Source organism: Limanda limanda, chromosome 17 (assembly GCF_963576545.1).
Source record: "Limanda limanda chromosome 17, fLimLim1.1, whole genome shotgun sequence".
NCBI classification, from domain to species: domain Eukaryota; kingdom Metazoa; phylum Chordata; class Actinopteri; order Pleuronectiformes; family Pleuronectidae; genus Limanda; species Limanda limanda.
Window position 1 is genome coordinate 23,443,294 of NC_083652.1, and position 14,468 is coordinate 23,457,761.

General features: G+C 40.0%; 1 protein-coding gene across 1 annotated transcript; it reads right to left on the reverse strand.

Annotated features, from left to right (window-relative positions):
* Positions 1 to 3,047: 3,047 nt before the first annotated feature.
* Positions 3,048 to 13,831, reverse strand: LOC133023739 (adhesion G protein-coupled receptor E2). Its single transcript, XM_061090801.1, has 22 exons — positions 13,817 to 13,831; positions 13,712 to 13,727; positions 13,586 to 13,599; positions 10,043 to 10,058; positions 9,851 to 9,934; positions 9,473 to 9,625; positions 9,223 to 9,375; positions 8,527 to 8,673; positions 7,809 to 7,931; positions 7,619 to 7,662; positions 7,410 to 7,514; positions 6,822 to 6,981; positions 6,487 to 6,609; positions 6,171 to 6,377; positions 5,931 to 6,079; positions 5,196 to 5,390; positions 4,800 to 5,017; positions 4,650 to 4,710; positions 4,463 to 4,554; positions 4,150 to 4,318; positions 3,971 to 4,066; positions 3,048 to 3,633 (listed from the first exon to the last, which is right to left on the reverse strand). Exons 1-22 carry the CDS (start codon positions 13,829 to 13,831, stop codon positions 3,592 to 3,594), a joined length of 2,382 nt encoding a protein of 793 aa, XP_060946784.1. The 3' UTR covers positions 3,048 to 3,591.
* Between the last annotated feature and the right edge of the window lie 637 nt (positions 13,832 to 14,468).

Below are 14,468 nucleotides of genomic sequence, written 5' to 3' on the forward strand. Positions count from 1 at the left end.
CATTTTAATTTTGTTTTTAATTCTTAAGCACTGAAAATCAACCGTTTTTACACAGATTTTTCTAGATTTCTTTGAGGTTTTTAAGTAGATATAGATTTGTTTGAGGTTTTTAAATAAAACCAACATGGAAAACCAAATGTTAAAACTTCCTTTTATCCACACACGTAGGCACATCAGTGGGCCGCTGATTACTTTATAGTCAGAATGGTCCCTGGGACAAACCAGTTGAAAACCCCTGATCTTAAGTGTGTAAAATGGTTACAACAGAGTCTTGATTGCAGAAGCGTGTAGCAGTAGGATACATGCTTCACTGGGCAGCTCAAAGACTCATTACAACAAGTGGTCTGCCTCTGCCACTTGGGATTTAGACCTTAATTAAAAAAGCTACGAATTTACAAGCAATAGTACCGAGGAGTGAATAAATATTCTGCTGAGCACAGATAGTTTTTATTGTATTAATCTGTCATGCACATTAAAGGACATCGATGTATTCTCACAAAAGTTAATTTAACTGCCTTTTTTGAAAAAGGGCACTTGTGTCAGTTCTGCTGCTTTTATTTCTGTATGTCTGTTTCACAAAATAGGTTTTGCTGTAATTTGTTTTGACTTGTAAGAGCTCTCACTTGTCATAAACCGTCAGGCTCATTTACAGTTTATTTTATTCTCTCTGGAATTGCACCGTTCCAATGCTGCAACTCTGTGCTTGCATGTTTCACTAATGTGTTAGTATATTTCACACAGTATGTTGGTTTCACCTGAAGTGTCAACATGCCTCAGTTTGTGTGTCTGTGTTGAAGAGGGAGGTGGAGATGGGTTTAATTGTGGGATAGATAATAACTTACAATCACTCTCTAAAAAGCTGTGATATCTGAGTCAGTGTAAAAGTAATCCCCCCCCCCCTTGTGATAGATGATACAAAAAGCACTTTACCTAATACTGTATCAGATTAAATAATTATGACTTTACAGAGAGATTTTATTCTAAGCTCTTTTCTCCAGAGCATTTCTTATGCATGTGGATGGAAATCGTAAAAGAGGACTTAAATAACAAAAGGTTCCAGGAGCTGACATTCTTTTTTATAAGAAGATGAGTAGGAAATGAAACCTGTAGATAAATTTGATGTTCTTTTTTATTATGTTAGAAAAAAATAATAATCATGACCAACCGAGAACCTGGCTGTTTATTTCACAACTTCTAAATAGATGTTCGGCTCAAATACACTGCTCCGACTCGTGCCCACACTATTAACTCACAGCGAAAACAGTTCATATGTATATTATCATCTTTAATTTACTTTACCAATTTTTTTTACTATTAGTATAATAAGAATGATTCTGATTATTTCCAAATAACTAGTTACCCAAATTACGGAGAAACTATGTACAGAATTTTAATATCATCTGTTATTTAAATTCTCCAGACAAATACTTCTCTCACATATCTTGTTGAATTTTCTTCTGCTGAACACACGGCTCTTAAAAAACAAGATATTTTCCCGTAATTCAGACGCATTAAGGAACGCCCTGTTAATCTCATGGCAGCTCTACCACTTCATCATCCGTGTCATAAATTCCTTTACATCTGGATCTTGCTTTTCCCTTTCGTCTATCATTCTTCATGAAAGTGGATTAGGTTAATAAAATAAATGATGAATCCCAATTTTCCTTGTGATCCACCTCTTACCTCGTGCATCAGTCATATTTCTTATATTCAACACATATTTTAGCTTCAGTTAGTCTAATGTGCTGCCTGAGAGGAATGTGCTTAGTATTTTGTCTATGAATAATAAATGAAACTCACCATCGGAGGACTCTGGATGAATGCTGGATTGCTTGGGATGAATCAGGGGGAATGAAAAAGGACAAACGTGTCTCTCCTGTCTGTCGAGCTGCTGGATTTGTCACATTCACTTATCACTATTGTCCACAATCATTTACTCTTCTTCTTCCTCTGTTTCCCCCATGACTCGCTGACACTTTCCTTTCCTCCCAGGTTGTTGCCTTCTTTCTCTCTCTCTCTCTCTCTCTCTCTCTCTCTCTCTCTCTCTCTCTCTCTCTCTCTCTCTCTCTCTCTCTCTCCCTCTCTCTCTACAGGCAAGTTTTATTATATCAACACTCTTAATGTACTTAGTTTCCACCCCTCCTTCCCTCTCTCTGTTCCCTCTATCTGTTCATCTCCTGTTCAGCATTTGAATCAGAGCTGATCCCATTTCTCCTTTTCATTTTTAATACTGATTCAATTGTAGCTGAATACATGAGCAGCCAAATTCAGGGTGAGTCGTCACCAGTATTTTTCAATTCAATGTCATGACATGTTTGTGTTTATGTGGCTGTTGATGGAAGAGTACGATGGTTATTAGATTTTTAAAGAGTTACTGGTAAACTTTTGGATACTCAGAAAAATGACAATACCCATGCTGAACTTAAAAAACAAAATTTATTTAAAGATGTCCTCGTGCAGGAGATTAAGCATAAACCAAAGATGCATCAACATCTACTCTTCCAGTTTTCAAGGCTTCTTTAGGTTTGTTTGCTGTTTGAAGCCGTCATGCCTGTGATCAGACATAAACAGGAAGGAAGAGAGAGACTACCATTTCCTCTGTATGCTTGTTGTCTTACATAAACCAGACAAATGTGTTCCAGTAATAAGCGAGAGGCTATGAAAAAGAGATTCAGATATCAACATATCTGATGTCTAATTTTTTCAAACCCAGCCAAAAATTAGGTCTGACATCACACACTTTTAAGCAATGTTTAAATAAGAATTTTTCTTCTATATTTTCAATAAAATGAATCAAGAGGTGCATCAGAATAACTTGTTTATTTTAAAGCTTCCAGCAGAGGCATGAAAAGGTATGAAACAACACAAACACACACAGAAATACACACACACACACACGCACGCACACACACACACACACACACACACACACACACACACACACACACACACACACACACACACACACACGCACACACACACACGACACAACACAAATTGTAAATACACTACAAAAGATAACATCATTAATTAGAAATTCAAAATGTGTGATGAACCAGCACTTATACATTTATTATATTCTTTAGACGGCAGTAAATAAAATATAAATTTCAAGTTTTTTAACTTATTTGAACTAGGTAAATAAAAATAATATTTTCAAATATAGATACAATACATAAAAGAAGTTACAGCTTGCGGAACAGAGAATGCAGTCAAATAAAAGAACCTGGGAAATATACACAAACATACATACATTTAAAATCCAGCTCTGTATCTTAATATTTTTTTTTGGTCATCCGTTACCCAGTGAGTGGATCAAAGAAAGTGCTTGCCTTTTAAAATATCCCTCAGATTGTCTCTGTCTGTTGTTTTCAGTACCTGGACGACACAACCAGCTGTATTCGATGTACCCAATAAACAGGTCTTCGTATAATATCATCTAGCATTTTTATTTTTACTCCAAAATCAATATTATTTTTTCAAGGAAATCCCTCAATAGTATTTACCAACAGTTTCGTAACTTAAAAATACAAATAAGAGTGCAGATATACAGTAATTCCAGCTTTGCTCTTGAGTAACTGTTCTGTCTCGTCAGATCTGAGACTCTCCCGTGTCCTGGGAGCTCTTGGACGCCTGCGGATGACAGCGGGGGGGATCAGATCAGTCACAAAGCACTTTGAGTGTACTTTTATAATCACGACAAGGTTTGCGTTGGCACCATAATTTAACACATTTCACATCTCCTCTCATACTCTTATAATGTCACCGTGGAATATAGATTAACAGTCTTTTAAACAATTCAATTACAGATCAAGTGTTAATCTGTGCTGTCAACCAAATTCAAAAACAGTATCAGATATTATACAGAATCACATTTGCTTCCGAACACAATGCAGTTATAGGGAAATACAGTTGGATATGACTAATTCTATAAACATGAAACCTAAATATAGAATTGAATACAGCTTACATGTGCTTTGCTGGAGTTGGAGAAGGTGAATTCTGTGTATTTCTTCTTCTGGGGTGCACAGCACCTTTGTAGGATGTTTCTGTATTCTTCCCTGACCTGCATTGGATCACAAGTTACAATATGAGTTTAAAAGTGCAGAAGAGCTTGTTATTTATTGTTTGAAACAAGCGGAAACCGACCTGTTTGGAACACAGACAGTGCATGACGAAGAGCATCACCCCCTGGAGGCTGCCGAAGATGGTGAACAGGTAAGACATGACTATGGTGCTCTCCTTGAACTGGAAACATCCAAAGATCCACATGGTGCCCAACACGCACAGCTGAGCCACTGCAGTAATAGTGAATGCCCTGCAGGAGGCAGCAAAGATACATGTGAAGGAAACCCTCTGGTCAAATCTGAGGCACTAATCTCAAAGAGCCTGTTATTTATTGGAACAGATAAAATGCACAGACATAAAGAACATGCATGTTTCCTGTCAAACGCTGTATTACTTTATTTTCTGCAAATTGTCCAGTTCAGGGTTTAAACTTGAGAACTTCTGTGCCAACTTCACGACTGTGATGAGAAAGAAGAAGATGTTGACCTGAAAGGAAACAGAGGCGAGGTTTTAAAAATAAAAGCACTGAAGACTATTTTTTAAGGTTGATGGTTCAGCCCATTAATGATTTTCTTACTTACAGCAATGATCAAAGAGACAGGGCCCAGGAAACTCCAAATGAACTCCAGGTTTAACCAACAACTGGAAAATCATTGAGCAAAACCGTGGGTCAACATAACCTGAAGTTTGAATTAAAAATAAAGTACTCAGCATCAGTAGAGGGAACTTACTGTGCCTCAGTGCCGTAACCTTTGGGATTAACTAAGGCAGAGATGGCGACAATCACAGCTGGGACTCCATAGCCACCTGCCATCATGTACAAGGTTTTGAAGTGGGTGTTGAAGACCAGGACCACCATCCGGAAGAGTTGGATGCCCTCCAGACACATCCAGCAAAACGCTGCCAGGAAGAAGAAATGCAGCAGCCCTGCAACCACTGCACATCCAACCTAATGCAGGAGAGAGATGAGGAGGGCAGCAGTGAGAAAGGGACACAGGATGCTGAGGAATGGAGATAGAGAATTAAAGGTTGTTCATTCTGTAAAAATTCAGCACCCACATAAATCATTCAGTGTCAGAGACGGTGCAGGAATTTTGATCACGCAAGCTGTATTTGGAGTATTTTACCCGGTTCTCGGTGCGAGAGATGCCTGCGAGGAAGATGAGTATGGAGATGAAGAGGCTGATGCAGAGGTGGAGGTGGATGGTGGTTCTTGTGCTCTTGATGGCGCGGATCAGCGAGAAGGTCAGGATGCACGCAAACAGGCAAATAAGCGAAAGGGGCAGACCCACCCAGGTGATGAGCTGCAACTCAAACTTATGCTGCAGGAGGAGAGAGAGAGAGAGAGTGAGCGAGCGAGTGAGAGGGATAGAGATATCCCCTGTCAAGCATATACTGTCAACCCACATCCTTTTATCCTCTTTCCTTCATTTTCACCTACATCCTTTTATAAACATATATATATTCAATAGGGCTGGGCAAGTTAACTCGTTTAATCGAGTTAACTCAAGTGATTATTTTATCTCCCATTAACTCAGGTTTGATTATTTATTGTTTTATTGTGAAAGTCAGGCTTTTATTTTGTGAAAGTCTGTTGCTGACTGCTGCAGAACAGGAAAAAAGAAAATAATTGGCGGATAAACAATCGAGTTAACTCATCATTTGAGTTAACTCGATTAAAACGAGTTAACTTGCCCAGCCCTAATATTCAAACATTTTAATCACATATTGTCCTGGCTCGGTTCTTGCCATTTAATGTGCAGTATAAATCAATCTGACTTGATTTACACTGCAGATGAATAGACTGAAGTTATAAACCCTCAACTCTATGTATGATCCTGCATGTGACAAAGAGTTTGGACCTTCACGTCGTAGAGGGCCATGAGCACGGCGAAGCTGCTCAGATGGCTGCAGGAACACACAGTGTATTCAGGGTTGGACTCCACCACTGTGCAGCCATGAGGAGACCACGCCCCTCCATCCAACGAGGAATTCCAGAAGACACAGCGGCTGCTTTCGTTTAACTGTAAAACACATGGAGACACCACTTGAATTAGAAACATATAAATGTGATATACCAATAACATGCCAGCAGAAAAAAAGAGATTTTCTTTCCTCTTTTCTCAGGTGGTAGAAGGTCAGTGTGACCGGCAGGTTGAGGTGGCTTGTGTTTCTGTTGCTGACGCTGACAGTCACCACCTTGGAGTTGATCTTGTAGCTGTGGTTCTCCGGAGGTTTCATCTCACCAAAGAAGCCGTCTGCAGAGTCCTCCAGGTTTCCGTAGCTCAGCAAGGAGAGTGCTGCAAAGCCTGTTGGAATCAGAGCAACACTGGACTAAGTGGACATTCAGTACTTTAGCAAACCATCTGTGTGTTGATATAAGTGGGAACAAATGTGTTCATTAGGGCTGATCATCACCAGGGTATTCGGAGGGATCTCCTGCAGCTGTCTCCATCTGCATGTCCAGCCGAGCTTGCTTGGTTGATGCAGTCACGGCCCCCCTGGGTAACTCCGCCCCTTTATGGACCCTCAGCTCCACCTCTGGACCCAGATGCAAAGACAAGCTTTTTATTAACACGTATTTGCTTGTTTTATTCATGAGCTTTATATCTGAAGCGGCACAAAAGAAGTGCAAAACTCTGAAAGGAATAAATTGCCTTTGAATCTTTCTTTATAAGTGATCAATAAACTGTGAATAAAAGGGAGAAAAAAAGCAAAGAAAGCACATAAAATGCTGCAAATATATTTCAAACCTGTGTGTGTGGAGGTCATATTTGTCCCCGGGGTCTGTATGAGGGGTCCGATCAGCCCCAGGGCGCTCTCCACAATGTGCAGAAAGGTGGAGACCTTCTCTTTCTTGTTCTCTTCGAAGGGTCCACCGGACAAGAGCTCGTCAATCTGAGACAGCAGCCACTGCAGAGATGTAGAAACACAAGCATGAGCAGGGAAAATACAGGAGACCGGTCTGCATACCACCTCCAATCAGGATAAGATTAGATTAGATTAGATTCAACTTTATTGTCATTGCACAGTACAAGTACATATGCAACGAAATGCAGTTTAGCGTCTAACCAGAAGTGCAAAAAAAGGCAGTAAAGTGCAGAGTATTGTGCATATATTGCAGAGTATTGTGCATATTAATGCAGAGTATTGTGCATATTAAAGTGAAAATGTAATAAACAGGATCTGTAAACACGGTAGTGCACAGACATATGAACAGCATGTGACAGAGCCTGAAGGAGCCAGAGCTTCCTGTGTCTGCACTGGTTGTGAAGATATTGAAGATTTTACCAGATAAAATTGCATTTCTGTTGATGTGATGATAAAAAATGTAGACAAACCCTTAAGAGCTCTTCTCCAGAGAAGTCTTTTGAACCAATGCTCTCTTTGAGCTTCAGGCAAGTCTTTTCCAAATCCACCAGGGGGTTATGTGCACCGTGAAAATTCTTGGAGAGTGAGACAGGGAGAATGAGACAAAGAGAAAACAGAAAATATAAAAACATTTTTGAATATATGTTGAGCTGTGATAAAACATCCGGGGTGGACTTACCTCTGTCAGATTGTTCATATCTTTGAAATCTTCACATTTGAACGCTGAGGAAACAGGAAGTTTGATTGATCAGATGTGCCTTCTGATGACCACAGCATTCACACCAAAATGCTCTGTTTATACATTTACTGAACAAACACTGAAACGCAGAATGGATGCTGGAAAAAGTTGAGTGCCGCTGTTTTCTTACCAGAGCAGCGAGACCCTTTGTCGCCATGGTTAGTGAACCCTGGGTGGCACACACAGTAATGGCCGCCCTCTCCGCGGTGGCAGGTTCCATTTCCACAGATTGTCTGATCAATCACACAAATGTCTAAAATGGGAACAGATCAGGGAGAGGGGAAAATGGTTGTGCTGTGTGTTTCAGTCAGCGCTAATGGAAGAATAAATATCCTGGTCCACTCCAGGAACACACATCCAAAATGGTACTTGTTAGTATTTTACAGATAATGGATCAAATAGAAAACATGAGGCAAAATAAGGGACATCCATTCACTAAACCCACTCGTTCTGTGACCAAACTTTACTGAGAGATCGAATAATCTTTTCTATTTCTAAGGATGTAATTTAAAGTCAGAACTAAAATCAAATGGCTCATTTGGTTCCACTTTTCGGGGACGATTTCCTTAAACCAACAAAAAAAATAATATATATATAACAATGTCTTACCAAGCATTTGAAGTACATTACAAGACACTTTTACCCTCCCCTACACATTCACTCACTGCCACCAGGGGCTACTTGGGGCTCAGTATGTTGCCCTCTTTACAACTGAGCTGGAGGAGGTGGGGATCGCTACACCCACCTTCTGATTCGTGGACGACCCGTTCTACCTCCTGAACCACTGCCTACCAAATTTTGAACTGTTAAACTCATAGCATTTGCAGCGTCACGTTATAGCCCCTTACCTTCACATTTCTCCTGACTCTCGGAGAAGTTTGATTTGCCAGATTTCGTTCTGAAGCCAGCGTCGCAGACACAAAGATGGCTGCCGTCCGTGTTGTTGCACGACGCATGTTGACCACAATACTGTTGCTCTTCACATTCAACAATATCTGTCGGGGAGAATCAATCAATCAATCAAGTTTTATTTGTATAGCCCACATTCACAAATAACAATTCGTCTCATGGGGCTTTAACATTGTGTGACATCCTCTGTCCTTAACCCTCAACAAGAGTCAGGAAAAACTACTAAAAACCCTTTTCACAGGTAAAAATATGTAGAAACCTCAGAGAGACACATGTGAGGATCCCTCTCTCAGGACGGACAGAAGTGCAATAGATGTCAGGTGTAAGAAAACATCATCAGGATTTTTAGCAGCATCCATGAGGCTAAACATTTTTCAATACTATGTGTCAGGCAGTCCCGCTGCAATCACAGTCTCTGGCCAGCAGCAAGACCACGATCCAGCATCAGGATGGGATCCACTATAATCCACAGTCATTGTCCACCGCCGCCAGTTAGAATGGAAAGAGGACACTCAAGAATAGCTACAAATAGGGAACTCTGATCAGGTTTTTGTTGCCTCTAGTAAAGAGGCACTAACATCATATCACTACAGCACATGGGGAACAATTATACACCTGTATATAAATGATCTTACCGATACATGTCACGTTGTCACCCTGAATAAACTTCTCCACTCCCGTGGTGGAGATGTATCCAACTCGACAGCTGCAGGAGTAAGGTGGATTTGTGTTGTTACAGTTGGCATAAGATCCGCAGATATCTTTGTCTTCCGAACACTCATCGATATCTAAAAGTAAAAAACATCACATTAGTTGTGAATTATGTTTACTAAATGTGAACTGGACTCTGCCGCCGTTGATTCAGTTCAATAAATGATGACTTACCGATACATTGAACGTGTGTGTCAGCGGAAAAAGTCCCAGCACCTGTGGATGTTCTGAAACCTTCTTTACATTGGCAGTAGAAGCTGCCGTCGGTGTTGGTACAGACAGTATCTTTTCCACAGGGTCCAGGTTCTTCTGCACATTCATCATCATCTTTGTAACAGAAAAAGTTCGGTTGAAGGACAACAAATCAAACATGCTCCTTTTATACATTATCTGTGGCAGAAATCCTTCATCACATTATATATTTTAAGATTCTAAATTCTGAGAGAAAAGATAAGCAATCTGTTACAAATGCCATAAACACCCGCACATGTCACAACATGCTTGTTTTTCCAACGGTGAGTTATGTGTGAAGATACGTTTTTTTTTTCATACCTACGCAGGGTCCCCGGGTCCTCACGCGGATAAATCCCTTGGGACATTGTTGGGACAGAACCACGATGACAGAGAGGCACAGAGCTGAAAAAAACAAGCAGGAAACTCTTCAGTCGACAGTTTATCATCCTCTGAACATCACTGCAACATCTGTTACTTAATCTAAACTTTCTCCCCTTTTGAATCATTTACCAACAGTTTGGTGCAGCTACAGGGACACAGCGGAAAGGCTCAGGCTCAGTAGAAAAGGTAAATACCTTCATCCTCTCCTCTCATTTCCTGAGATTGTTCCGACCGCATCTGCACCATAACTCAAAATGAACAATAAATCGGTTTCTGTAGAACTCTGCTTCCTTGAAGTGAGGAAGTGTGAGCTGGCACCGTGCAACCACAATGTACTTTTACATCCTCTCCTCTGTGAGCGCAGAGTCAGTCCCCCAAGGGGCGAGTGTTTCAGGAGGAAAGTGCAGTTACATTATCGGTCAGCATCATTGGGCTGTACGTTGAATCGAGTGAAATCCTCCGATGTCGTGGCCATGAAGATTTGCTCTATTTGTAGATATTCTGGGATTTTGGTATCAAATCATTCACCTGTAAGGATATATATTTAGATGTATATATTTTATTTTCTATTTTAAATTTTTTGATATTCTATTTCATTGTTATTCTATTTTATTCTTTTTTTATTCTATTTTATACTTGAGCATTGCTTAAAGAGAGTGTGTGACCCAAGCATTTCATTGACAGTGACTACTTCATGTTATCTCTGTTCATTTGACAATAAAAAATCTTGAATCTTGAATCTTGAAAGTACGGCACATTGATGGTGACTTTGGGTGAAAATCCCACCTAATACTAACTTGAGCAGACTTAGTGACATAAGGAGGAACTCAAACTTCTCTGGACAGCAGCAACTACCATCTGTTCACCTCGAAACAGGAAGACCTAGAATAATGTGCTTGCTTGGAATCATGACATTATACAGTGTGTTTACATGGTTGCATGGCAACACTTTATGCTTCTTCCTCCTAGGGCAGTTGTGTATGTGTGACTGTGATAACTCTCGACCAGTATGGGTGCTCAGCGATGAGCTCATAGTGTTTATAAATAGACAAACAGAGGAACAGGCTTCTCTGTGCACTGGGCCCAGATAGGAGGTTATTTGGAGACACGCTGCTTGGCTCAGCAACACTCTCCTTCCTTTTCTCCTCATTCATTTGGGCTCTTTCCCACAAAGTCCAGGACCATTCATTCTGTATGAGAGTTTGCGTGTTCTCCCCACATCGGTGTGGGTTGTTGTGTCTCCGCTTTCCTCCCACAGTCCATAGACAAGCAAATTGGTTTTAGGTTATTGGAGACTCTTGAGGTGTAAATATCTGTATTAGGGCTGGGCAAGTTAACTCGTTTTAATCGAGTTAACTCAAGTGATGAGTTAACTCGATTGTTTATCCGCCAATTATTTTCTTTTTTCCTGTTCTGCAGCAGTCAGCAACAGACTTTCACAAAATAAAAGCCTGACTTTCACAATAAAACAATAAATAATCAAACCTGAGTGAATGCGAGATAAAATAATTAATCGAGTTAACTCATCACTTGAGTTAACTCGCTCGAGTTAACTCCATTGAAACGAGTTAACTTGCCCAGCCCTAATCTGTATATGTCCGTCTCTCGACACATTGGATAAGGTTCCTGGCAGATTCTATCTCAATGGAAACTTGATAAACAAAGTGATAAAATATGGAATTTAAAACCAATTTGTCTTGACCATTATAACATGTAGTAAATGTATGTATTTATAGGTGATTGATACGTATCTTTAATACTAAAAGTTTGGTTAAAGACAAAACCATGTAGGGTTATATAGAACTTTGTAGGGTACTGCCTCAGCTTGGTTTCCTTTCTACGAGCACAGAATATGTTTTGAGCTTTTTTAAAAACAGATGATTTCCATTCTAACTACAGTGCACATGGACGACAGATGTGACTCACCCGATATCATGAGGATCCACCTGCCCGCCATGGTGAACAAATCAATCACTGTCCAGGTCAGTACAGGCGAGAAAGTTCAAACAGCCGAAACATAAACGAAGGAACTCTCCAAGTCAAAGGGTCCAGATCTCTTCTCCTCTTCTCTTTTCTTCTCAACTTCTCTAAAGTGACTGTGACGTAACAAAGGAAAAAAAAAAAAATCTGCATCCCCCGCTCAGCAGTTGTGGAAAAAGTGTGTTTGTGCAGTTGCTATGAAAACAAAAAGCTGAACATACATATATATATATATAAATAGATGAATGAATAATTCTCTTTCCTCCGTCCTCTCTGCCTCTGCCTCCCTCCTCCTTTTGAATCTCATGTGATGTGCTTGGATGTCTACACTTTCTGGGGGGGGGGGGTTTCACTCTCGCTGACTGACGCCCACACAGCTCGTCGTGGTCGGAGTGCAGCCTGCCCAAGTTCCTGATAACTAATTCTTTCACAACATGTTGAAGAACAGCTTTCTTTCCCACACGTTATTTATGTCTCTGTCACCGTCTTTGCTTAATGTGCTTTATCTTTTTCCCTCATGTGGGACTCGGTGAGAGGAGGACAGAGAGAAGGTCAAGAGGAGTTTGTGTCAATGGTCATTGTTTTACAGAGTCCATCTGGCTGGCACACCCTCCCATAGACAGAGTGTTGGCACCTGGTCTGTGAACTATGACGATGACATATATATAGGTTCTTTTCCTCAGTCTGCATCAGAATGAGGGAAAAGCAACAATGGTAAAAGTTCTGAGCTTTATTTGGAAGGAAGCAAACAAAGAAAAGCTGAGAATGTATACAGAGATTTGAATTTCCCCAGTCCCTGAAGGCAAGTCTGCTGTATTCTTATCCAATAAAAGTACAGATTGAGCAAATTCCTTAAGGTTATAGATGGATGCTTACTGGAAAAAATGTACATAAAAACCCACAAATGTCTTCATCTCTTTATCTTAAGTTTTATCAAGTGTTTGTGAAATGAATGTCATAACAGGAAGTGCAACTTCTTTCACACTTTTATTTTTTTCTCAAACCTCACTGTGTCCCTCTCACAAGGCGCTGCATGACATGACGTATGAAGACAGACGTGGGCTGTTCAAGCTTGAGAATTAAAACTGTGAGTAAACGCTGACACGGTTCACAGCAGCGACCAAATGGAACAATAGCAAATTGTTAAAGTTTCAGCAACTATCCAAGCTCACAGTGACGAGGTCAATTTCAGTTCTTGAACGCCCTTCCCAATGCTCGCAGGGCGGCTGTTGCATTATTTCACACTTGTAAACAATGAGGCTGACTTGGGGCTTTGTGCGTTTGGGAACACGAGGGTGACAACAACTCCTCAGGGACCGCAAGTTTGCATTGGTTCCACGAAGCATGATCACAGAATGACCCTGAAATATACTGACATGAGTCTGACCTATTACAGTTATGAAGTCTGGTTGGATATATTACTCATTCATAGAGCTCACATTCACATATTTTTAACCTCAATAACGTCTTTCAAAAAGCGACCCCTCAGGAATTTCACCTGAAGAATTATTTCGATTTTAGTAATATCTGTACCAAGGCAATCAGGATCACTATACTGACGCAAGAGACGTGGTTCTTTTTCAGCAAAATAGAATTATTTTTATTACAAAAATGGCATGTCTTTAAAGGCAGTACAATCCAGTCACACAGGGACGTGAGGAAAGGAGATCCTAATCAGGAGTTGAGGCCTACCTGATCCCTCCTCCCTGGAAGAGGGATCAGATCAGATCATTCTCACACATATGCTGTGAAAATCAAACCAGGGGGAGCAAGCACACAAAAGGCGGAGACCACCACCCGGGACACCAGCACCACTACCTTTGGCTCTCAGCGACTGAAAGGGATAAGGGAACACAGTCAGTAGGGAAACAGGCTTAATAAATTAACCAATGTACAAATACACACAATATACCAAAAACCTACATGGTTGGCCGCCATCAGGCTACACAAGAATTAAACCAAAGCCCAAATTACTCAAGAATATCAAAATTAAACTAAATCAGCCGTGGCAATGGGGCAGGCCCTTGACACCGCTAAACTAGGTGTGATAATCAATTAATATATTTATTTGAAATAAACTGAAACTCTAATAATAACAATTACCAAAAATGGAACATATAACATAATGCAACTGATTCAAAAACAGCAAACAAAAATAAATCTTAAATGAAAAGCAGTTAAAATTGATTCAATAAAATAAACAAAGGATCACAAGCTAAATAAAGGGAATAAACCATTCAACTGAAAAAAGGTCATCTTTTGTAGCTAGTTAGCCAAAAGTTAAATTATACAAAAAAAATGACGTTTACAAGCTTTTCTGAAAAAAACGAACACCATGTACTTAAAACGTTGTGAAACTTTATTGAGTGTAAATAAAAAATGTATTTTGTTGCAGCTCTGGATCTGTTTATTTAACAGGTGAAGAGACTCTTGTACAATATAGATGGATTTTGGATAAACTGTATGCCTGGTCACATTCAAAATACCTCACAATATGCATAATTTGCAAAACTGCTTACGTAAAAAAAAGAACTAAAAGAATTGTACAACATCGTATTGTATTTTCAAGTATTAA

What these genes read in the sequence shown, in the direction of transcription:
- LOC133023739 (XM_061090801.1), bottom strand. An exon ending in ATATGAACAATCTGACAGAG is followed by an intron (nt 7,515 to 7,618) that starts GTAAGTCCACCC and finishes TCACTCTCCAAG; the next exon opens with AATTTTCACGGTGCACATAA. An exon ending in ACTGTCTGTGTTCCAAACAG is followed by an intron (nt 4,067 to 4,149) that starts GTCGGTTTCCGC and finishes GATCCAATGCAG; the next exon opens with GTCAGGGAAGAATACAGAAA.